This window comes from Myotis lucifugus, unplaced genomic scaffold (genome assembly GCF_000147115.1).
Source record: "Myotis lucifugus unplaced genomic scaffold, Myoluc2.0 scaffold_1330, whole genome shotgun sequence".
NCBI lineage: Eukaryota > Metazoa > Chordata > Mammalia > Chiroptera > Vespertilionidae > Myotis > Myotis lucifugus.
This window is the reverse complement of record NW_005872378.1, coordinates 22253-48904: the sequence shown is the minus strand read 5'-3', so window position 1 is coordinate 48904 and position 26652 is coordinate 22253. Positions and strand designations below refer to the sequence as shown.

General features: G+C 42.8%; 1 protein-coding gene and 1 pseudogene across 1 annotated transcript in view; one reads left to right on the top strand and one right to left on the bottom strand.

The window, feature by feature from the left end:
• LOC102434278 (caspase-10-like) overlaps positions 1-26652 on the top strand; it is a 41901-nt gene that overhangs the window by 13100 nt on the left and 2149 nt on the right. The window contains exons 4-7 of the mRNA XM_023748370.1: positions 2849-2987; positions 8638-8717; positions 14261-14369; positions 16277-16769. Coding sequence (XP_023604138.1) covers positions 2849-2987; positions 8638-8717; positions 14261-14369; positions 16277-16769 — 821 coding nt within the window. The remainder of the gene's footprint in view (positions 1-2848; positions 2988-8637; positions 8718-14260; positions 14370-16276; positions 16770-26652) is intronic.
• LOC111824381 lies at positions 6264-8615 on the bottom strand (annotated as a pseudogene).

Below are 26652 nucleotides of genomic sequence, written 5' to 3'. Positions count from 1 at the left end.
ATTGGCAACTGAATTCAGAGGCTTCAACAGACTCAGGTTAAATCCTCTTGACAAGAACATAGTGGTCTTTTGTTGCATTCTTTCATTGGGAGGTCCAGAAATCTTGGTTTTCTCTCTCTTTTTTTACTCCTGACCTTAGGAAATGTTTGCATTGATTTGGGGGCGGGGAGGGAGAGAGAGAAACAACAACACATGGATGTGAGAGAGAAACACTGATTGGCTGCCTCCTGTATTCGCCCCGCTGCCTGGAGACTGAACCTGCAACCTGGGTGTGCGCCCTGACCAAATCGAACCTGCCACCTCTTTGTGTACAGGACAGCGCTCCAACCAGCCGATCCACACCGGCCAGGGTCTCTCTTTTTTGATATTAGCAACTATTGATATTTAACGGTTTTATATGTTGACTCTTTGGGGGTTGCAAAATGGGATTTTTGAATTCTGTAATTTGTTCCCCCCTTGTCTATTTGGTTACCTGGTGATACAGTTTATATTTAAATCTTAGATTCTTTTATTTGCCCAGTGTTTATGATAACTGACTGGTTCTCTGTCATTCTCTGAACGTGACCTATTATAAAAAACAAGTTTGAATTCATAGATTGAAACATATTTGATGGGTTTCAGTCTATTGCAATTATTACCCGCATTGAAGTTCACATTGTACCATTTTTGCCCAGTGGTAGCCTCTTCAAGTTGGTTCCTGTGTCATTTTTACATGAATTCAGTGTGATTATTTACAACAGTTGAAAATTTATTTTGAATGTACTATACTTATTATCTCCCCCCCCCCTTTTTTGGTTGCAATATATCTACATTGTTAGAGTACATGGCCACATGTGTATATACTACACAATCTTCTTTAACATTTTTATTTATTTTATGTTTATACTTTCTTTTAATCTTCATTTAGTTCTCTCTCTACAATTAAATATAAATGTGTGGAAACCTAGAATACCCTACAAAGGTCATTTTTGTTTCACTGGCCAGTAAAGAATTTATTTCTCAGGTCAAATTTTTTGCAATTGCAATTGCAGGTAATGTAGCCTTAAGCAGTTTGGCAGTAGAGAGAAGGAGGAAGTTAGAGCACTTAATAGACTGCGTCATATATATACACACACTCCAATGAACTCGTCCTCATCCTTATGTTACTGCTCTAACTTCCTCCTTCTCTCTACTGCCAAACTGCTTGAAAGAATAGTCTCCACACACCCTTCCTAAACTCACTCAATTCTCGATCACATCCCATGCATTCCAGTTTGGCCTCAGCTTTCATCACTCCAGCCATACTATTCCTGCTGAAGTCACCACACAAGCCCACATAAGCGGATTTTTAGTTTCCCATCATTTCCCCACATGGTTTTCTTTGCCTGGAATGTCCTTTTCCATGTTGGCAGTGAAGCATTAGTCATCCTCCAAGGTGCAATTCGAGTCTCACCTCTTGTGTGCAGCTGTGTGAAGCCTGCTATGTCAAATAGATGATACATTATTGAGTGGCATCAACATTTAAGTCATCTTTGACTCTTTCTTCACTTCTTCACCCACTCCCAATTGAACTTCAAAACTCACCAAATTGCAACTCAGAAATGGTCTCAAGTCCATGCCTCCTCTGCATTTCCACCACCAGGTCTTGAGCATCTCTTCACCAGAGTATTTAACCTTTCTGCCTATATTTTCTCTCGAATCCATTCCTTCTCCAACCTATTCCCAAAGTCTCCTATTTAAAAACAAATCTATTCATGTTACTCTTCTTAAAAACTACTATTGGCACCCCTTTGTCCATGGGATACTTGCCCAAATTTCTACATGGTGTGTGTGTGTGTGTTCTTTCACCGTCTCTTATCAGCCCATTGCTCCAGCCATGACCTGGCTCTCACCCATGGTTTGTGCTCAAAGCCTTCTTCTCAATATCCTGCACACACTGTCCCTTTTTGGCTGTTCAACCATCCATCATGTCTAGAGACCTCTTCCCCAGATCCCACTTTGCTAATAGTGTTCACTTTCTGAATATTTCCCTTTTTTCTGGGGGCTCTAGTATAACTTTGTATATATATATATATATATATATATATATATTTGTTTGTTTGTTTGTTTGTTTTTTTTTTTTTTCAGAACCAGCTTAATACATTGAGAAGCCCTAATCATTGAAAAGATTTGGTGCCTTCTATCCCATATGTAATTCAATATTAAAATAAAACTAGCCAATTTGCAGCTTTTCCCAGGAGTACTTTCAAGATTTTTCTTTTAAAATACAAAATATAGCATTCTTTCAAAATATTTTATGCTCATTTCCTTGGTGCCTCTATTTTGCTGCCGAGTTAAAGGTAGTACAGCTCAATGGTTAATAAAGGAGACTTTCACTGTCACTTACTGGCTCTGTGACCTTGGACAAGTTGTCGACTCTGTGCTTCAGCTGTTTCATTTTTAAAATGGAGATTGTAGTAGTATCTACCTCACTGAGTTGTTTTTGAGGTTAATATATGGCAGGCACTGAATGGCATGTAGTATTCAGGGTGTCTCAGAAAATGTATACACACTTTGAATAGTTATAAAGGCAGTGTTTATTAAGATACATTTCATTTTCAAAATGCAATTGAAATTACAGTCATGATGTGTATACATTTTGGGGGAGACACCATATATACTAGTATACTGGCTTTTGATATGAATACAGATTGTATAGAGATTGACTTGGTCATACCTCTTCCCCCACACTATTGAACTCCTCTGGGATAAACAATCTACCTTATTCATCCATGCAAAACCTGATGCCTCGTGGCCACGTAGGCAGTGTTTAATGAATGAACGGATAATCAGTAGGCAAGTAAATGTGATGCCATTGATTCTCTTGCAGACCTCTCTAAGTTTCCTGGAACATCTGGAGAAACAAGCTAAAATAGATGCAGATGATGTGACCTTACTGGAGAATCTCTGCAACACTGTTGCGCCTCATCTTATGAGAACGATAGAAAAATATAAAAGAGAGAAGAAAGGTAACTGACCATGGGAATTCGTAAATTAACTGGTCACGTGTGATGTTATCAGTCTGATAATATTCTCTGGGAAAGCCAGAACTCTCCTGAGCTCGTTTATTCAACTCATTGATTGAGTGCAGACTTTGTGCAAGACACAGTTTTAGAAGCTCCTGTTGGGAACTTGTATTTTAGTGGAGAAAGTACTTTTAGACAAATATCTTCTTCTTATTCTTATGTAGGAGTGAGAGTTAGAATGAAATAACAAAAAAGGAGGCAGGATAGCACAGGGAGTATGCTATGGAGTCAGATTGCCAGGGCACCATTTATTAGTGGTGCTGTGGCCCCTGCCTTAGCATTTTTACGCCACACTTTCCCTATCTACAAAATGAGGTAATGATAGTACTCGCCTTATGGTTTTTCTTGAAGATATGAGTTTTATTGTGTTTTAATTAATTTATTTATTGTTAATCCCCGTCCAAGGATATTTTCCCATTGATTTTTAGAGAGAGTGAAGGGAGGGGGAGAGACAGAGATAGAGAGAAACATCGATGTGAGAGAGACACATTGATTGGTTGCCTCCTGCATGTGCCTCTACCAGGGCCGGGGATCGAGCCTGTAACCCAGGTACTTGCCCTTGATGGGGAATCAAACCCAGGACCCTTCAGTCCGAGGGCTGACACTATCCACTGAGCCAAACTGGCTAGGACTTGAAGCTATGCATTTTCTAATTCCTATGAAATGCATGTCTGGCACAGAATAAAGCACTCAATACATGTTGCTATGTATATGTTAGTCAGAGAGGAGAGTCATGAAAACGTTCCTATGGTACTCTCAGAAATTACTATCAGAGAAGAAATTTATTATTCTACCTTTCTGTTTTGTAAAGGTAGGATTGCTTTGGTATAGAGGCAATAGCACAGGGCAGAAACCAAACCTGGCTGCCTCACCATGTATCAACTTGTGTTTCTCTGGGTCTATTTCTCCACTGTTAAACAAGAGCTACAGATAAAAACTCCTGACTATATTTAGGAAGCCTTTATGCCACACCCATAATTACTTGAGTGAGTCAATCTAGTGAGCAAATTTCTGTGGTTGAAAATGAAACTAGCCAAAAGGAAACCCCTCTCTAAGAATTCTCTAAATACAAGATGAACTTTGGAACAAAATATATTGTTGTTAAAATGATAAACTCTCAAACCACAACTACAGCAATGAATGAATGTATAATTTAAGTAAAAGTTATGAAGAAAAAAATGCAGGTCTTCTAACCAGCATGGTATCAAGTGAGAAATAAAAAGCAGGAAGTTGATGTCGAAAGTATATTTGGAATCCTCATCTGAACTCTGAGGTTTTGTTTTCCGATCACATTGCCATTTTCTTGTCATGTACCCGACACGAGGTAGACACAGGGCATGTGGGTAGAACTCTAGTTTTCATGTAGTAAGTGTCTCCATGAGTCTTGAGGGCTGAGCTTTAGATCAGAAGAATTCTAATTTTGACTTTTCTTTTCCACAACCTACCTGCTGTGTGGTCTCCTTTGGGTGTTGAAAGAAAAACTCGTGTTTTCTTCTACTAGCCCACCAGCACCCCAGGAACACCTCTGCCCCCAGATGTGTGAGGTTTTCCAGACCCAACAATTCTCTGTGGAAACAAAATGTGTGTCGTACGTTTGACTCACTTTTGACACGAACCAGAGTTAGCGCAGACCCTAAAGCCATTAGTGAAGGTCTCAGGCCCCCAAGACTGTCCCCTGCTTCAGATGCGAATTACAAGCAGTGGGTTCCCTGAGTACGCCACTGTTTGGAGTATGTTTTTGTAGCCTTTATTCTTTTTTTAAAATTTAATTTAATTTAAATTTTTAAAATACATTTTTTATTGTTGATAGCATGACAGATATCTCCCATTTCCCCTTCTTTACCCACCTACTCCCAGCCCCTCCCCTCCCCCTAGGTCTTCACCACCCTCTTGCCCATGTCCATGGGCTATGCATAAAAGTGTGTAAGTTCTTTGGTTTAGCTCTTCTTGTCCGCCCACCCCACATTGAGATATGTCAGTCTGTTCTATGCCTCTATACTTTGGGTCCTATTTTGTTGGTCAATTCATTTTTTCCATTAGATTCCTCATGTAGCCTTTCTTCTTTATAGAGACAATTGTGTGTGCGTGTGTGTGAAGATTAATATATATTTAAGTAAGATCATGCTAATCATATTCCATAATTTACTTTATTCTTACCTAATATATCTGACATTTTCCCATAGCTCATTTTTGTTAATGGTTCCATAGAAATATATTTTATGTACGTATCATATTTATTTAATTACCACTTTATAAAGCTGTGGTACATTTACACAATGGAATACTACGTGGCTGTAAAAAAGAAGGAAATCTTACCCTTTTTGACAGCATGGATGGACCAGGAGAGTATGATCCTAAGCCAGTCAGAGAAAGACAAGTACCACATGATCTCACTAATACGTGGAGTCTAATGAACAAAATAAACTGATGAACAAAATGGATACATGGAATAGACTGGCTGGTGCCCGAGGGAGGGGCTAGGAGTGACTGGATAATGCGCAAAGGGATTAGCTAAAGAACATGTATGCATGGACATGGACAATAGTGTGGTGAAGGCCAAGGGAGGGGGCAGAGGAGGGTGGAGGTGGGCAAAGGGGCGGGAAAGGGGGACATCTGCAATAACGTCAACATTAAAAATCTTTAGTAAAAAATGTATTAAAGACTAAACATTGACCTAGGAAAAAGGATTTTCTTTTTTCTCTCTCCCTTCTTTCCCCTTCCTTACTTCTTTCTTTCCTTCCTTTTCTTTTTTCTTTCCTGTTCTTTTTCCTTCTTTTTCTTTTTGTTATTATAGTCTGAGTTCTGGCTCTGATGCTTGAGGCAATGCTTTTGTGATCTCTAGTTGGCAATTATCTGACATAGTAAGCACCATGCGTTTGGAAATGGAATCTAGTAAAGTATTTAACAAATTTTAAGAACTAACAAAATTATTAAAATAATAAAAACAAAAACAATAAGAAATGAAATAGACTAATACAAGGACTGAAAATATAATGGTAAATAAAAATAATTTATTATAAGTTCAAATTTTTTCCCCTGAGTATATATGTAGGTCTCTTTAAGCAAATGGCATTACAAATCTATAGGTTTCTGTAAAATAATTTATTTTGCTGGTTGGTTACCTTGAACTGCTGCTGGTCAGATTGTTGTTTTCTGATCTGTGATTCTATTTGCTGCCTCCTAGGTAGTGACATTTCCTTAGATCAGGAAAGTGAATCATTACCTTAAGGAGAGGGAGAAATAACTTTTTTACTCTGTCTAGAGTAAATGCCAGCCTTGTTTAGAATATTCAAGTACAAAAAATAAAAAATTTTATACCTATGACTGTTAAAAAAAAGTTAATTGTTCTGAGAATACTACTAAGGCACTGAATTAAAACATCCCTTGAGATGTGAATTACCTAAAATTTCATATCTTTAATATTCAAATGTTCATAGTTATTTTCTTAGAAATATTTTATAAATTGAAATTAGAGAGAGGAAGGGAGGGATGGGGGGGGGAGGGAGAGAGAGAGAGAGAGAAAGAAATATCCATGTGGGAGAGAAACATCTCTCACTCACCCCAACCAGGAATCAAACCCGCAACCTGGGTATGTGTCCTGACCGGGAATCGAACCCTCTGCCTTTTGGTGTATGTTCCAACCAACAGAGCCACACTGGCCAGGGAAAGAAATACTTTTAATAAGATGATTCAATCTTATTATTTTTTTCTCTGGAATACAGAGTTTTAAGCAGCAAATATGTAATACATCCTAGTGAAAATACTGTGATAACACCTAAGTTCAAAGGCACTTATCACTAGAAAAAAGGTTTATATACTTGGATGTTTTTACTTTTAAACATATTTTGTCTCATCACAATAATACTTGAACCACAATAAGGCATATTGAAGCATGGAAGGCCATCATCTATAATAATAAAAGGGTAATATGCTAATTAGACCGGACGTGCTTCCACACAACTTTCAGGACAAAGCCGGGGCTGCGAGGGAAGCCTGGGTCCCAGGTGCCTGCGGGCAGCTGGAGGGAAGCCTTGGTCCTAAGTGCCAGAGGGAAGCCGGTGCCGGCAGCCAGGGGAAGGAAGGCCTACTCTTGCACGAATTTCATGCATCGGGCCTCTAGTGTTATATAAAATTTGATACAAAAACTTAGGATCATGTTATAAATTAGAAAATCACGTCAAAAATGTAAAAGTCATATAAACTTGAAAGGTTAGAGCTTCAGGTACATAATACATTTTAAAATATAGTCCCCCAATTTTCCTATTGGTTGAAATAAAATTCCAGAAACCCTTTGTAAGGGCTTGTCCAGATGGCAGAAACATAATGTCGGCAGGCGATGCAGAAACTTCTCCGAAAAGAGCAGCTTGCTTAAGAGGCCCCTGTGCAGAAACGGCTGCGAGGCTCTGCTTTTTTAACATCTGAGCCCAGTGAGCCACCAGGAGCCCTACTTACTCCTCAATGTTCACACTTCCTTCAAAAGCGAATGGAAGCCCTGACCAGTTTGGCTCAGTGGATAGAGCGTCAGCCTGCAGACTGAAGGGTCCCAGGTTCGATTCCTGTCAAGGGCATGTACCTTGGTTGCAGGCACATCCCCAGTAGGGGGTGTGCAGGAGGCAGCTGATCGATGTTTCTCTCTCACCGATGTTTCTAACTCTCTATCCCTCTCCCTTCCTCTCTGTAAAAAATTAATAAAAATATATTTTTAAAAAGGCGAATGGAAAATGTCATTCATTGAAGCCTTGATTTTAGCAATAGTTTCACCACTTGTTGACAATTGGTGTATTGACACCATTGCTGACCACTTATCAGGGGTCCTCAAACTTTTTAAACAGGGGGCCAGTTCACTGTCCCTCAGACCGTTGGAGGGCCGGACTATAGTTAAAAAAAAACTATGAACAAATTCCTATGCACACTGCACATATCTTATTTTGAAGTAAAAAAACAAAACGGGAACAAATACAATATTTGTATTTACATGTGGCCCGCGGGCCATAGTTTGAGGACCCCTGATACCTCATGAGCTTCATCTTAAACTCCTGTAATTCATCATTAGAAATTGCATCTGCTTTGGCAATCACTGGTATCATGCTCACCTTGTTGTCAAGGCTCTTCATGGTTAAGAGATCAAGTGTCTTTAGAGAGCGGCCTGTTGGTGAGATGAGGCAGAGGCCCGTATGGGTCTGAGAAGAGTGGTAGTTGAAGAGATGATGCTTAATCTTCAGTTCTTCTTGGAGCGAGGCCTCAAAATGAGCATCTATGCAGTCACTGTTGGTTGGTAGGTCTCTTCTTTGTTTATTTGGTCACCAAGTCCAACTGTACTCACAATGGCCAATTGTAATCGAACATTACTTTATTGGAGTTCATATGCCTGAATTTTAGGTCTAACATGGGTAAAATTTGAGGATTCACATTCTTCAAAATTAGTAATAATGTATCAATCAGCATTGATTTTCCAATTCCAGTCTCCTCAACACAGAGATTATTAAAACAGAAGCCTTGCTGAATGGATCTATTGACCAGCTGATGAGGCAAACTCTGAAAAGCAACGTAGCCAGACATTGTTAAAAAACAAATATTTTCTATTTTTTTGCAGAAGCTGAGCAAAAGGAGAAAGAACTACTTTCTGCTTCAGACATTAATCAAATCCGTCAAGCCTTACCAGAAACTTCATCGGTACGTTGGTAAATGTTTGACCACCAACTCTGACCACAGCAAGAGAGAGAGAGAGAGATAGAGACACTGATTTCCAATTACTACTAGGATATCAACTGTATTGCAGAATTTGAAAAATCTAACACTAGCTCTCAGTAGCTGCTTGATCTGACACCAGGGCACTACTGTGTTGTGCTGTGCCATTATTCTTATCTGTGGGGTTCAATCAGGGCTTTCCTCATGGGCACACAGCCTGTGCAGTCACATGCAGCCCAGGCTTTTTTAATGCTTTTTTCACTGTCTTGAAATTATTTTTTTTAATATGTTAAAAAAAATTTTAATTTTAGAGAGAGAGGTAGAAGGATAGAGAGATGGAAACATTGAGAGAGAAAGAGAAACACTGATGAAAGAGAAACATCCATCCACTGCTTCCCGCAAGCCCCCTACTAGAAATTGAGCCTAAAACCTGGTCATGTGCCCTGACTGGGAACCTAACTGTGACTTCCTGGTTCATGGGTCAATGCTCAACTGCTGAGACACACCAGCCAGGTGAAATTCTTTGTTTTTTTAATCCTCACCTGAGGATATGTTTGCATTGATTTTGAGAGAGAGAGAGAGAGAGAGAGAGAGAGAGAGAGAGAGAGTGTTTGGTTGCCTCCAGTATGTGCCTAGACCTCAGATCTAACCCGCAACTTAGGTATGTGCCCTCACCGGGAATTGAACCTGTATTTATGGGTTGACTGCCAATGTTCCATCCAACTGAGCCACACTGGCCAGGGCTGTTTTGAAATTCTTAATAATGTATAGCTGTTCTTTCACACTAGGCCCCACAAATTATGTAGCCAGACCTCCCCAGAGGACAAGAATGGAGTTTCTGTGGTGCCCAGCAACGGGAGGGTGGGGAGAGGGGGAAACATGGGGGAATCTGCAATCTGTTCCTCACGACGTGAGCGAGACTGTTGGTAGACAGATGACGTTCTTCCCGGGGTTTTGTTTCTTTCCAGCAGACTCGGGCAGTTCTATTTTGCCAAACTCTGTAACTCTGTCGGCATCAGGGAAGTTAGCTTGGCCTTGGAAATTTTTGTTTTTGTTTGTAATTGTGGTAAAATACAAATATCATAAAATTTATCATCTTAACCATTTAAAAAAAATACCTTTTTATTGATTTCAGAGAGAAAGGAAGTGGGGGAGAGAGAGAGACATCAATGATGAGAGAGAATCACTGATTGGCTGCTTCTAGCACACCCCTCACTGGGAATCAAGCCTGCACACAGGGCATGTGCCCTAACTGGAATCAAACTGTGATCTCCCAGTTTGTGGATCAACGCTCAACCACTGAGCCACAGTGGCCAGGCATATCATCTTAACCATTTTTTAAATGTACAGTTCAGTACTGTTAAGTACATTCACATGGTTGTGTAACCAATCTCCTTCTCAAACTCTTTTTATTTTGTAAAACTTAAACTTTGTAGCCACTAAACAATAGCTTCTCATTTCCCACTCCCCCCAGCTCTTGGCAAACACCATTCTACTTTCCGTCTCTATGACCTTGACTACTCTAGGTACCTCATATACTAGTAAACAGAGTCATACAATATTTGCCTTTTTGTGACTGACTCATTTCGTTTCATGTATAATGTCCTCAACGTTCATCCATGTCAGAATTTTCTTCCTTTTAAAGGTTGAATAATCTTCCATTGTGTGGAGAGCCCACATTTCGTTTATCCGTGCATCCACTGATGGCTACTTGGGTTGCTTCCACCTTTTGGCTACTGTGAATGATGCTGCTATGATCGTAGTAAAAATATCTCCTCTAGATCCTGCTTTCAGTCCTTTTGGGTGTTTATCCAGAAGTGGAATTGCGGATCTTAGGGTCATTCTGTATTTCATCTTTTGAGGAACCACCATACTGTTTTCCACAGCAGCGGCATCCTTTGTACCAATCATACACAAAGGATCCAGTTTCCCCACGTCTTCGCCAGCACTTATTTTCCTGGTTTTTGATAGTAGCCATCCAAATGGGTGTAAGGTGGCATCTCATTGTGGTTTTGATTTTCATTGCTTCGCTCATGATTAGTGATGTTGGGCATCCTTCCGTGTGCTTGTTGGCCATTTGTATATCTTCTTTGGATAAATGGGTTGTTGTTGTTTGTGGAAGTTTTATTTTAAAAATTTTCCGTAGAGTTCCAGTCAAGATGATGGTGTAAGTAAACATGGTATTCAGAACCTCCCAGAACCACATCAAAATTACAACTAAGTTACAGAACAGCCATCATTCAGAATGCCTGAAATTAGCTGAACTGAAGTCCTGTAACTAAGGATATATAGAAGGAGCCACGTTGAGACTGGTAGGAAGGGTGGAGACATGGAACAGCCTGGTCCCACTCCCACGTGTGGCACTGAAAAATAGGGAGGAATATCTCAACTGTGGAGGTCCCCTCTGAAAATACAGGGGTCCCAGCCCAACACCAGGGCCCCCAGGCCAGGGTTCCAGTGCTGGGAAGACAAGTCCCCATCACTTCCAGCTGTGAAAACTAGTGGCTGAGTGAGATGAAGGGCTCCAGGAGTCCCAGGCATTGTGCATGAAGGCCCTACACACCGACTCACTCAGACTCCCTTGCTCTGAAAATTCTCGCCCCTGTGTCTTTGTGGACCTTCCCCTTTGGAAGCAGGGAGTTGATTCTCTTCTTGTCACTTGCCAGTGGCCTTTTCTATGGCTGGAGATTAGGCATCTGTCCTTTTCTGCATCATGTCACTTTTTGTTAACATTTACATTTCAGGTTCATTGTAAGGGATACAACTCAAGAACATCCATATGGAAGAGATCCATAGGGCAAGAGATGAGAAGTGGGAGTGGCAGGGAGCTTCCGTACCTTCTCAGGGCACACCCCCTCAATGTGTTTGCCAACCCAGCAAGTCTAGATTTTCAACTCTCCTCCTAACTCTGTGAATTTCCTGCACTTCCTATTTTATCAACATGAGGGGACTTGGCAAGATGAGCCCGCAAGGAGTAATGGTAGATGTTCCCAATGCACTTTTTATAACTTGGATCAGGATGGCAGAAAGAGATATATTTTCATATACCAAGTTATTCATTGTGACTTGGGAGAAGGTTTACAAATTAGTGGAGAATTCATTTCTTATCTCAATTCAGAGCAAACCGATGAATGCATGGACTATACCAGGCTTTTCTATGGGAGGGTGAAGAGGTGGCTTCCACTTGGAAAGCCTGACATAACAGCTTCCGGGGAATGCAAGCAACCCTTCAGGATTCGGACACCCTCTGTGAGGAGGGAGGGAACCCCCGGTGGCCCTGAGGTGCCAGGCTAGCAGTGACAGAGTGGGATGTTGAGTCTGAGGATTCTGCTATGGTGCTACCTGCAGAGGAAGAGAGGCCAGAGGGAGGGGCTCAGCAATGGTGTGTTTATTTCCTTGAATCCTTGCCCAGAAACCATAACCTCGGGGAAATATTTCAGACTCTGCCATTGGGAGTACCTGCTTGTGAACAAACCGGTTATTGGTTCCACACGCTCTACTTCCCTAGGAATCTTAACTGGGAGGTTATGTGATATGGTGTTGGTGAGAATTACCCATTATTGAGTACGTGTCATGGGCCAGGGCTTATCTCATTTAATTCTTCAATCACATTATCACTGAATGATGAGGAAACCGAGACCCAAGAGGTCTAGTACTTTGCTGAAGACCATGCGGCTAGAAAGGAATGGAGCTGGAGTTTGGCAGTCTGACCCCAGAGCTTGCCCTCCAAACACCTGGCTTCACTGTGTAGCTGCAGGAGCTCAGGCAATGGCTTCACTTCTTTGAAAAGTAAACATTTCTTTCAGTCTTGCAATTCTGCGGTTTCACAGTTAAAACATGGCTCCTTGGGACGTCACCTTCTCCAAGATGAGGAGAAACTCGCAGGTGCACCTCTTTGTATGACAGCAGCTTGGGTCCTTTTCAGTGCGTTTTCTGGTCTGGTGGGTACTAGACTTGCTCAGCGTGAGGTGAGCACCCAGGACAGACCCTTCATCTTAACCGTAGTTAATAACTGACTCAGAGGCTAGGGCGGAGCTCGCCAGCTTCTGCTGAAGTCTGGCTGGTGGGTGAAGAAAAGTTTCAAGAGACATTTTCCTGTTACTGTCCTGTGACAACTCATCCTTGGCTTCCTCTTTATGATGGATCCTTATTCAGAGGAACCATGGAGTCTGCAGAAACCCTGCAAAGCACTGCAATCCTCAGCCAATGCCAAAAGCCTGACTAAGTAATCCCAGGGCTATGGACTGATTTTTGTCTTTCCCAGATTGAGTCTCTGGGCCTTTTTTCTTTTAATTTTTAAAATTGATTTTATTTATTTTTATTTTATTGTTGACGGTATTACAGATGTCCCCCATTTCTCACCCTTTACCCCCTTCCTCCCAGCCCCTGCCCCACTGCAGGCCTTCTCCACACTATTGTCTGTGTCCATTGGTTGTGCACATATGCATGAGTTCTTTGGTTAATCTCTTCCCGTCTCCCCCTTTCTTCTCCTTCGTATCTGCTCAGTGACTCTACCCAAACAAGCTTCTACCGGAAACATTTGATCTGATTCATGTGGTATTGACTCTCAACCCACCTTGTGTAAGGATATCTAAGTGAGGAGATATATTTGAAGAAAATAAGTATTTCTCTTTCTTGGTGACCAAGTAATCCTGGTCTCTAGGGAGATGTTGGGACCATCTGCTTACAGTCTAACTTCTGGAACCAGCACAAAGGTCTGGACAGTTTCTTTGGGGCATCTCCAACTGGGGTCTCACCCTTAGTGGCTTTGAGGGCTCAGAGTTCTTTGTGTCTGTCTTGGTTCTTCTTCCTCTCTCTGTGATCATCTCTGTCCTTCCCACCTTTCTTTCTAACCTTCAGAAGTGTGCTGACACTTGGCTATGAGGGGACGCTATTGCCCGTTCAGTCACACATACTTTTTAAATTATTTCCAGAAAGGGAATTTCTTTTTTATTGACTGATGCCACTTCTTTTCCGTTTGGATTCAAGCTGTACCATGTTTTCAGGAGATCATTTTAGCCACACAGAGGCCCTGCTGAAGCCAACTCAGATAGTTTATAATCATAGGCTGTTTGTGATAGCCTTCAGAAATGATTGTATGTATTTTAAAATCCCCACTGGGATTGCTACCAAAGAGATTTCTCTGGTTTTGGAGGAAACAGATCACTCTGAATCCTACCATCTGAAAAAAAATTACCATTTGATATTTTTGTTGTCTTGTTAGGTCCTTACCTATGCTTTCTTCACTTTGCTAATCCAAAAAGAAAGATGCTTTTGCATAAACCCTGGGTTTTCCAAAGTTAAAAAACATACTCTGTTACTTGACACTGAGAACTGACATTTTGCAATTAATCCAGGTGAAGTCTGAATTTTAGCCAGGGCCTGGCCATTTATTAATTCCAGTCCAGGCCTAGGATCTTGAGAATTCTCTGCCTTTGGTACCAGATAAATGGAATGGTTGGTTAGAAACATTAAACTCTTAAAGTGAAGATTCTCTAATAAGTGGTTCCATCTCTTCTTCTTTCAAGGAGGAAACTGTGTACAGGATGGATCGTAAACATAGAGGCTACTGTGTTGTTATCAACAACCAGAACTTTACCTCACTGTCAAAAAGACAAGGGACTGATAAAGACGCTGGTAAGAAAGGCTGTAATAGAATATCGAATGGAAGCTGGGGATCTTAAAATCATTTTTCATTTTCATATTTTATTTCTGTAATTTTTAATCTTCCATTTAATGTAAGGATGATATTATAAACTAGAGGCCCGGCGCACAAAATTCATGCATGAGGGTGGGGTGAGGTGGGGAGGGTATGTCCCTCAGCTCAGTTTGCAACCTCTCCAATCTGGGACCCCTCAAGGGATGTCCGACTGTCCGGTGTGGGATCGGGCCTAAATGGGCAGTCAGACATCCCTCTCACAATTCAGGACTGCTGGCTCCCAACCGCTCACCTGCCTGCCTGCATGATTGCCTCTAACCGCTTCTGCCTGCCAGCCTGATCAGCCCCTCACCCAGGGGTGGGCAAACTTTTTGACTCGAGGGCCACAATGGGTTCTTCAACTGGACCGGAGGGCCGGAACAAAAGCATGGATGGAGTGTTTGTGTGAACTAATATAAATTCAAAGTAAACATCATTACATAAAAGGGTACGGTCTTTTTTTTTTTTTTTTTAGTTTTATTCTTTTCAAATGGGCTGGATCCGGCCTGCGGGCCGTAGTTTGCCCACGGCTGCCCTAACCACTCCTCTGATAGCCTGATTGACACCTAACTGCTCCCCTGTCAGCCCGATTGCCCCCAACTGCCCTCTCTTGCAGGCCTGGTTGCCCCTAACTGTCCTCCCCTGCTGTCCTAGTCACCTGCAACTGCCCCCCCTGCAGGCCTGGTCTTCACTAACTGCCCTCCATTGCCGACCCGGTCACCCCTAACTGCCCTCCCCTGCAGGCCTGGTCCCTACCAACAGCCCTCCCCTGCTGGCTGGTCCCCCCCAACTGCCCTCTCCCTACAGGCCTGGTCCCCCCCAACTGCCCTCCCCTGCTGGCCTGGTCCTCTCTTGCTGCCCTCCCATGCAGGCTTGATTGCCCCCAGCTGCCCTCCCCTCCTGGCCTGGTTGCCCCCAACTGCCCTCCCCTGCTGGCCTGGTCCCTCCCCAACTGCCCTCCCCTGCTGGCCTGATCACCCACAACTGCCCTCCCCTGCTGGCCATCTTGTGTCCACATGGGGGCAGCCATCTCTGTGTTGGAGCGATGGTCAATTTGCATATTACTCTTTTAGTAGATAGGATGTTTCAAAGCCTCCTAAATACCCCTAGTGTTTTAGTCTATCTAGGCTGCCGTATCAAACAACCGAGACTGGGTGGCTTATAACCAACCAATCTGTCTTTCTCATGGTTCTGAAGGCTGGGACGTCTAAGATCAAGGCTATGGGGTTTCAGTGTCTGGTGAGAGTCTGCTTCCTACATGGCTATCTTCTCACTGTAACCTCACTTGGGGTTTCTTTATGGGCTCAACCCTCATGGCCTAAGTACCTCTCAAAGGCCCCAGTTTCTAATGCCCATACCTTGAGGGTTAGGATTTCAACATGTGAATTTTGGGGAGACACAAACTTTTAGACCATAGCACCTAGAGTTTCAGCAACCTGCTTACAGAGTGAAAAGGGCCCCTGACCACATATGATTCCGTGATGTGGGGGCGAGCATGCTGGGTCAGTTTGAGAAAACCTGTGTTTGAGCTCTGGCTCCACCACTAACTGGGATTTGTGACCACGGGAGAGTCACAGAACCTCAACTCCTCACCCGTGAAGGAGAATGGACTCTGGCCTCTGCTCACTCGCAGGGCCATTGTGATAGCACTGTGGGTGCTATAAAAAGGCAGGTTAATTATAGTTTTGTTGTTATGAGAGTAAAACATAATCCAAAGTTTCAGGATATTTGCTGTGCAGTTTGTATAACTATTAGCATTGTTTGACCCCTTTTATTTCATTTCGCTCCATTTTGTTTCATCATTTATACCCCCCCTTCTTTTTTTTTTTTTTTTTTTTTTTAACAGAGTGCCTGAAGCATGTGTTCCAGTGGCTTGGGTTCAATGTAGATATGCGGGTTGATGTAACTAAAAAATGCCTGGATGAAGTTCTGCAAGAATATAAGAGTCATCCAGACCATGCCAACGGAGACTGCTTTGTGTTCTGTGTTCTGTCCCACGGGCAATTTGGAGCTGTCTACTCTTCAGACGAGGCCCTCATTCCCATCCGGGAGATCACGTCTCACTTCACGGCCCGGCAGTGCCCTGGTCTGGCTAATAAGCCCAAACTCTTTTTCATCCAGGCCTGTCAAGGAGAAGAGATACAACCTTCTGTGTCCGTTGAAGCAGATGCTGTAAAGCCCGAATCAGGAAAGTCTTCCCGTCAGGCCAATATTCCTGAGGAAGTAGATTTCCTTCTTGGCCTGGCCACGGTCCCCGGCTACGTATCTTTTCGTCACAAGACAGAAGGGAGCTGGTATATTCAATCTCTGTATAACTATTTGAAGAAATTGGTCCCAAGGTAAGAGTTTCACATTGTTCTGTCCACCTACCTGTTTATCCATCCATCTATTCACCTACCCATCCATCCATCCATCCATCCATCCATCCATCCATCCAACAAACCTGTATTGAGCACCAATATATAACTGGAAAGGAAGATATGGAATAAAAAAGAGACACAGCCTTGGCCCTCACACTGCTCACAATCTAGAGCAGTGAACCTTTTGAGCTCGGCGTTTCAGCATTTTGAAAAACCCTAACTTAACTCTGGTGCTGTGTCACATGTAGAAAATTTTTGATATTTGCAACCATAGTAAAACAAAGACTTATATTTTTGATATGTATTTTATATATGTAAATGCCATTTAACAAAGAAAATCAACCAAAAAAAAAATGAGTTCGCGTGTCATAGGTTCGCCATCACTGATCTAGAGGGACTGACACGTAGATGGCGAAGAGCATCCCTCTGTGGTAGACATATACTGTAAAGCACAGGTGTTATGGGCACACATAGAACTGGTACCTCACCCAGATTTGGAGGACCAGGGGAAACTTCTAACTGCGGTGAAAGACACGTTGAGCAGAGGGCACAGCATGGAGGCCTTTAATGTGTTCCTTCCTTTATTAATTTATCAGTCATGCATATTTAGTGAGTGCCTATGTGCTGCCTTTAGGCCATATGCTTGGTCTCCTGCCTTTGCTCTGACAACTGTCCTTCTGTCTCTGCCACATGCTCCTTACCTGGTTTCCTGGAAATGGGCCTTCACCAAGGTTCTGCCCTGGACCTCCCCTCCTCTCCTCTCCTCTCCTCTCCTCTCCTCTCCTCTCCTCTCCTCCCCTACCCTCCCCTCTCCTCCCCTCTCCTCCTCCTCTCTCTCTCTCTCTCTCTCTCTCTCTCTCTCTCTCTCTCTCGGTAGTTTTCACTCTCCCCGGAGGCCACTGGCATCTCCATAGAAATGTCTCCCAAATTGCCATCTCTGAGTTCTGCCATCTCTGAAGTTTAGCTTCATCCAATTTTATGTCCTCAGCGCCTGGCATAGTATCTGACATATTGTTGAGCTTGGTAACTATTTGCTGCACCAATGAATGAGTGACCAAGTCAACCTCATTCTGAAGGTCATTCTTACACATTTTCACAACCTGCCAGACGCCCTACCTTTGCGTTGCCCTCGGACCTCACATCCCATATGAACATCCTGAATTCATCTGCTCAGCCCACTCCGGGCACTCCTACTCCCGAGTGCCATCTCTGGAAATGGCCACAATGTTCTGGGAATTTAAAGATAGGGAATCCTCGAGTGACCTAAGCTTTTCTCTCTTTTTGCCAACCTCTCCATCCCCACCATAGCCATCAGAGACTGAAGTCCTATGGCTTCAGAGATGAGGCAATATTTTATTGAGGGATGCTACGTGCCTGCTAGAGCGGACTGAGCTAGAGGCGAGGGCAGTGATGGCGAACCTCTGAAACACGTGTCAAAGGTGACATGCGAACTCATTTTTTTGGTTGATTTTTCTTTGTTAAATGGCATTTAAATATACAAAAAATATAAAAAATATACATCTTTGTTTTACTATGGCTGCAAATATCAAAAATTTTCTATATGTGCCACAGCAGCAGAGTTTATGTTAGGAGTTTTTCAAAAAGGCTGACACGCTGAGGTCAAAAGTATAAGCATCACTGGTCTAGGAGATGGCTGTAAATTAGAGACAAAAAGCTCTTCTACAGGGGCCCCTCCCCCCCGGGGGGGGGGGGTAGGAGGGGGGCTGAGAGGCGCATGTGCGGGGCGGGGGGAGCGGGGGGGGCGGCGGAGCCAGCGACTACCACACCAGCCGCCCAGGACATCCATAAGGACCATGATTCGTGCACCAAGGAGGCAGCTGAATCCAACCATGAGCCCCAGTTTGAGCTCATAGTTTCCTTTCCTGAACAAGAAATGAAAGCCCAGGACGGAGGAAGATGAAGATGAACTTTTCAAAATGCGGGCAAAATGCAGGCAAAGCTGTTTCGACTCGCTTCAGAGAACCATCTCCCAGCCGCCGAGCATGGAAGGAAGGAGGCCTGGCGACGCCCAGCTCCCGAAGCAGAAGGAACATCCGCCTCCTCATGCGGAGGGACCGGACCTTGAAGACACGCGCCCACCCCTCTCTCCCCCATCGATGGGGCCGAACCAGAACCAGAACCGGCGCCGGGCACAGAACACCCAGGCCACTTGCGGATGAGCGCCCCACGCCCCACGCCATCCGCTTCCTCCATGCTGAGCCTGCACGGAAACCAAGACAAAGCTTGAAGAACGCAGGACAGAGAAAAGGGAGGAGGACTGGACAGAAACGATAGTGCCGAGAAAGTGGCCGGAAAGCCAGAAGCTCTTTCGGTGGAGGAGACCCGGGAGAAAGCCGAGGAGAAGCAATAAGTCCTCTGCCCTTTTCTGTTCCTTTTTCCTTTTTAAAAAACACATATTTTTACTTCAGAGAGGAAGAGAGAGAGAAAGATTAATGATGAGAGAGAATCACCGATTGGCTGCCCTCTGCACGCCCCACATTGGGGACTGAGCCCACAACCCGGGCATGTGCCTGACTGGGAATCGAACCATGACCTCCCAATCCGCAGGTCAACGCTCCACCACCGAACCACACCGACTGGGCTCCTTTTTCCTTTTAAAAAAAAATTGCGAAAATGTTCTGGATGGCAACCGGCAGGAAGGTAGGGAGGGAGAGAGTGTGAGAGCGCAAGGAAGTGATAGAGGAGTGTGTGGACGTGTGTGATGTGTGTGTATGAGCTAGGGACAGTTAGATTCTGCAGGTCTTCTAAGGGGCTGCTAAACTGGGCAGTCTTAGGCAGAGCCCTGCTCCCTGCGTGGACACTCCTGGGTGACCAGCACGGGCACAGTGATCATACCATCTTGGGAAACAGAGCTGCTTGAGACTAGGATCCTGGCCTCAGCACCACCCAGTCTGATCTCAGATGCATACCAGGACCCTGCAGCCACTGGGGACAGAGACCTGTGACCACAGCTACAGACCTGCAGACACCAAAAGTTCAGAAATCCCGGCGGCAGATCCGTGAGTAACAGAGCCCATCCCCCTCCCTGCAGGCAGCGCCATAGTAACTGATAGACCCACCCCTTGCCGGGGCCTCAGTGCCACAGGTACTTTAGCCTGGAAGTGCGTGAGCACCTTGGAACTGATCCCGTGTAGGGCGGGCTTCAGGAGCCCTGGGCTGGGAGCAATCTTGCGAACACTGGGAATTTGTTCCACGTAGCACGGGCCCAGGGACCCCGATTCTCTGGGCAGGAGGCAGCACCAAGCACCAGTGACTTGACTGTGTTTCTTATCACCTGCGCCTGAGATCCCTGATTCCTTGTGCATTCATACTAAGAGCCAGTGACTCCAATTCTTGGTGCAAGGGCACATAGGGACCCTGATTCTCAATACGAGGTCGCGTGAAGCAACAGAGACTCTGATACTGGATTCCTGGGGAACTCTGACTCCTGGCGCAGGCTAGGGGGCGCTGATTTTCAACATGCTCCAAGGGGGTCTCTGTTTCAGCACGGTGCAGCCAGGGTCCCTGATTCTAAGGGCGCACACGAGGCCACATTGAGTGCTGGCAACACTGACTCTGAGCAAGCCTGGTTCCCACCAACCCACAACAACAACACATCTTAGTGTCAGAGCTCTTCAGTGACACTAGGGTGGTGGGAGGCTCCCACTGCACACGGCCCAGGCCCACGCAACTCAACGTTTGAACCATTGGAAGATAATCAGAATGAAGAGACGACAGAACACCCAGGGGGAAGACAGTGAGGAGTCACCAAGAAAGGAAATTAATACAATTGAAGCATGCAACATGACAGAAAAAGAATTCAGAATAATGGTTGTACAATTCATTCACCAGATGGATGAGAAAATCAACAACCTATGCAAGAATCAGGAAGAAATGAAAAGTGATATAGCTACAATCAAAAACACCATGGAAAGTTTCAAGAGCAGACTAGAAGAAGCAGAGGACCGAATTAGTGTGTTAGAAGATAGGGCAGAGAAACAAGCTCAATCTGAACAGCAACTGGAGAAAAAAATTAAAAAGCAGGAGGAGAGCCTAAGGGAGCTTTGGGACAACATGAAACGAAGTAACATACGCATAATAGGGCTGCAAGAAGGACAAGAAGAGCAGCAAGGATTAGAAAATCTATTTGAAGAAATAATGACAGAAAACTTCCCAGATATGGGGAAGAAAAAAGTTACACAAGTACAGAGAGTCCCAAGCAAGATGAACCCCAAAAGACCCACACCAAGACACGTCATAATGACGATGGCAAATGTACAAGACAAAGAGAATCTTAAAGGCTGCAAGAGAGAAACAGAGAGTTGCCTACAAAGGATCCCCCATCAGATTATCAAATGATTTCTCAACAGAAACACATCAAGCTAGAAGGGAATGGAAGGAGGCATACAAAGTGTTGCAAAGCAAAGTTCTGAATCCAAGAATACTATATACAGCAAGACTATCAATCAAAATTGAAGGGGAAATCAGGAGCTTTGCAGACAAAAACAGGCTAAGGGAGTTTATCACTACCAAGCCAGCAATGCAAGAAATGCTAAAAGGAATGCTGTAAAAAGAAGAAATATAAAGGTAAGAAAGAACACAGGCACGAAAATAGAAATGACTCCAAGCACGTACCTTTCAATAATAACTTTAAATGTAAAAGGACTAAATGCTCCAATCAAAAGACATCGAGTGGCTGAATGGATAAAAAGACATGACCCATATATACGCTGTCTACAAGAGACCCACCTCAGAAAAAGGGACTCACACAGACTGAAAGTGAAGGGATGAAAAAATATCTTTCAGGCAAATGGAAATGAAAAAAAAGCTGGGGTAGCAATACTTATATCGGACAAAATAGAACCTCAAAGTGAAGGCCATAACAAGAGATAAGGAAGGCCACTTCATAATATTAAATGGATCAATACAACAAGAGTATATAACCCTTATAAACATATATGCACCCAATGCAGGAGCACCCAAATATATAAAAAACCTCCTGGAAAATAACAAGGGAGAGATCAACAACAACACAATCATAGTAGAAGACTTAAACACACCACTGACATCACTGGATAATCCTCTAGACAAAAAATCAGCAAAGAAACAGCAATCCTAAATGACTCACTAGATTAGATGGACTTAATTGACATCTTCAGAACATTTCACCCCAAAGCCACGGAATATACGTTCTTCTCAAGTGCACATGGGACATCTTCAAAAATAGACCACATATTGGGTCACAAGCAAAGTCTCCCCAGATACAAGAAGATTGAAACCATACCAAGCATCTTCTCAGATCACAAGGGCATAATATTAGAAATAAACCACAATAAAAACAATCCAAAAAACTCAAACACTTGGAAGCTGAAGAGCATGTTACTAAATAATGATTGGGTTACCAGTGAGATCAAAGTAGAAATTAAAAACACCCTGGAAACTAATGACAATAACAGTACAACAACCCAAAATCTATGGGACACAATGAAAGCAGTCCCGAGAGGGAAGTTTATAGCACTACAGGCCTACCTCAAAAAACAAGAAAAAATGATAGTAATTCATTTAACTCTACAACTCAAAGAATTAGAGAGCAACAAAAAAAGCCCAGAGTGAGCAGAAGAAAGGAGATAATAAAGATCAGAGCAGAAATAAATGACATAGAGACCAAAAAAACAATACAAAAGATCAATGAAAGCAAGAGCTTGTTCTTTGAAAGGATAAACAAGATTGGTGAGCCTCTAGCCAGGCTCACCAAGAAGCAAAGAGAGAGGACCCAAAAAAACAAAATCAGAAATGAAAGAGGTGAAATAACAACAGACCCCTCAGAAATTCAAAGAATTGTTAAAAAATACTATGGATAACTCTACTCTAACAAACTAGACAACCTGGAGGAAATGGACACATTTCTAAAAAAATACAATCTTCCAAAACTCAATCCAGAGGATTCTAAAAATCTCAACAGGCCAATAACAATGGAAGAAATTGAAGCAGTCATCAAAAACCTCCCAGCAAACAAAAGCCCAGGACCAGACGGCTTCACAGGGGAGTTTTACCAAACATTCAAGGAAGAACTAAAACCTATCCTCCTCAGACTATTCCAAAAAATGCAAGAAGAAGGAACACTTCCAAGCTCATTCTATGAAGCCAGCATCACCCTAATACCAAAACCAGAGAGAGACAACACAATGAAAGGGAATTATAGGCCAAGATCCCTCATGAACATAGATGCCAAAATACTCAACAAAATTCTCGCAAATCGGATCCAGCAATACATCAGAAAGATCATACACCATGACCAAGTAGGATTCATCCCAGGGATGCAAGGATGGTACAATATCCGCAAATCAATAAACGTGATACATCACATAAACAAATTGAAAGAAAAAAACCACATAGTCATATCAAATGATGCAGAAAAAGCTTTCGACAAAATTCAACACCCTTTCTTGATAAAAACTCTCAGCAAGGTAGGAATAGAAGGATCATACCTCAACATAATAAAAGCCATATATGACAGGCCCACAGCCAACATCATAATCAATGGGCAAAAACTAAAACCATTTCCCCTGAGAACAGGAACAAGACAGGGATGCCCCCTCTCACCACTCCTGTTCAACATAGTACTGGAAGTACTAGCCATTGCGATCAGACAAGAAGAAGAAATAAAAGGCATCCAAATTGTAAAAGAAGAAGTAAAACTGTCCTTATTTGCAGACGACATGATACTGTACATAGAAAACCCTAAAGACTCCATCAAAAAAATTTTAGAGTTAATAAATGAATTTGGCAATGTAGCAGGATACAAAATTAATGCCAAGAAATCTAAGGTATTTCTTTACACCAATAGTGAACTTACAAAAAAGGAGACTAAAAAAGCAATCCCATTTACCATCGCACCAAAAAAATTAAGATACCTAGGAATAAACTTAACTAAGGAGGTAAAAGACTTATATGCGAAAAACTACAGGACACTGAAAAAAGAGATAGAGGAAGACATAAACAGATGGAAGAACATACCGTGTTCATGGATTGGTAGAATCAACATCATCAAAACGTCCATACTACCCAAAGCAATCTATACATTCAACGCACTTCCCATCAAAATACCAACGGCATACTTCACAGATCTAGAACGAACTCTCCAAAAATTCATCTGGAATAAAAAAAGACCCCGAATAGCTGCAGCAATCCTGAGAAAGAAGAAAGTAGGTGGGATCTCAATACCAGATATCAAGATGTATTACAAAGCCACTGTTCTCAAAACTGCCTGGTACTGGCACAAGAACAGGCATATAGATCAAATGGAATAGAATAGAGAACCCAGAAATTGGCCCGAACCAATATGCTCAATTAATATTTGACAAAGGAGGAAAGAACATTCAATGGAGCCAAGATAGTCTCTTCAGTAAGTGGTGTTGGGAAAATAGGACAGATATATGCAGAAAATGAAACTAGACCACCAACTTACACCATATACAAAAATAAACTCAAAATGGATAGAGGACTTAAATGTACGACAGGACACCATAAAAATTCTAGAGGAATCCAAAGGCAACAAAATCTCAGACATATGCCGAAGCAATTTCTTCACTGATACAGCTCCTAGGGCAGTTGAAACTAAAGAGAAAATGAACAAATGGGACTACATCAAAATAAAAAGCTTCTGCACAGCAAAAGAAACCATCAACAAAACAACAAGAAAACCCACTGCGTGGGAAAACATATTTGCCAGTGTCATATCTGATAAGGGCCTAATCTCCAAAATTTATAGGGAACTCATACAACTTAACAAAAGGAAGATAAACAATCCAATCAAAAAATGGGCAAAGGACCTAAATAGACACCTTTCAAAAGAGGACATTCAGAAAGCCAAGAGACATATGAAAACATGCTCAAAGTCACTAGTCATCCGAGAGATGCAAATCAAAACAACAATGAGGTACCATCTCACACCTGTCAGAATGGCTATCATCAACAAATCAACAAACGACAAGTGCTGGAGAGGATGTGGAGAAAAAGGAACACTTGTGCACTGCTGGTGGGAATGCAGACTGGTGCAGCCACTGTGGAGAACAGTATGGAGTTTCCTCAAAAAACAAAAAATGGAACTCCCATTTGACCCAGTGATCCCACTTCTAGGAATATATCCCAAGAAACCAGAAACACCAATTAGAAAGGATATATGCACCCCTATGTTCATAGCAGCACAATTCCCCATAGCTAAGATCTGGAAACAGCCTAAGCCCCCATCAGCAGGTGAATGAATTAGAAAACTGTGGTACATCTACAAAATGGAATACTCTGCTGCAGTAAAAAAGAAGGAACTCTTGCCTTTTGCAACAGCTTGGATGGAACTGGAGAACATTATGCTAAGTGAAATGAGCCAGTCAGAGAAAGATAAATACCACATGATCTCACTCATTTGTGAAATATAGAGAACAACATAGACTGATGAACAGGGACAGATCCAAAGACAGAGAAACAGCGATCAGACTATTAACCCCCAGAGGGAAAGTAGGGGAGGGTGGGTGTAAGGAAGGGGAAGAGATCAACCAAAGGACTTGTATGCATGCATATAAGCATAACCAATGGACATGGACAACAGGGGGATGAGAGCATGAGTGTGGGGGTGGGAAGAGGGTTAATGGGGGGGGGGGGGGATGAGGGCACATTTGTAATTCCTTAACTAATAAAGAATTTAAAGATTAAAACAAAATTTGCCCTCCCCCTTCTTTTCGGTTTGTTTTTATTCTGCTTTTACAAGGGACTTTATATAAAGAACTGAATTCCAACATTCAGATGTTCTGGTTCTTTTGAAGTTTTTGCCCTATTGAAGTGACCAGAAAATTCGCTCCCATGTCATGAAAATGCACTGTGCTAACTTTCTTTTCCATCGTGGAAACACTTATTTATGATCATCAGACATAGTGAATAAACAACTCATTCGAAACCTTAAAAAAAACTCTTCTCCATGTAGCTTAGAGTCCAGTAAAAGGTAGACATATAATAAAAATTTGTAAGTAAATGAGAATTTAAATTAATAAGATAATTTCAGGAAGTGATACCTGCTATAAAGAAAGCAAAACAGGATCATGATATGGGGGGGAGGGGTGGCAAGGAGCTGCTTGAGAAGGCTTCCTGAGAGAGGTGATCCTGGGAGTGGCTGAATGCTGAGGAGTCAGCCACAGCGAGATTTCAGGAGAGAGAGAACAGCAGGGTGGAGGGACTAAGAATCAGGCAGGGCTTACATTCTATCTGAAAAATAACAATGATGCCCTAGCTGATTTGACTCAGTGGACAGAGCATCAGCCTGCAATCTGAAGGATCCCAGGTTCGATTCTGGTCAAGGGCACGTACCTTGGTTGCAGGCTCCTCCCTGGCTGGGGCCCTGGTTAGGGTGCATGCAGGAGCCAACCAATCGATGTGTTTCTCACACATCGATATTTCTCTGTCTTTCCCTCTCTTTTCCACTCTCTCTAAAAATCAATGGAAAAATATCCTCGGGTGAGGATTAAAAAAATAATAATGAAAACTAATGATGATGACGAGAAGTAGCAGTAATACTAATCAAACTAACAATGATGGTCAGTGGAATATTGTAGCCGGTGTTCTCAGTGCTTTACATAAATTACCTTATTTAATTCCCATGGCAATCCCTAAAATGAGTACTATAATGGTCTTCATTTTAGAACTGAGAAACGGAAGCATAGGAAAGTAAGTAACCTTAAGACTACGTGATCCGTGAGTGACAGAGCTATGATTCAAACTTGAGTCTGTCTGAAGAGCCTCTGTGTTGCTTCCGATGATGTGTATTGCCCGCACCGTGGGACATTCATGCTAGTAAATGCTGCACATCCTACAA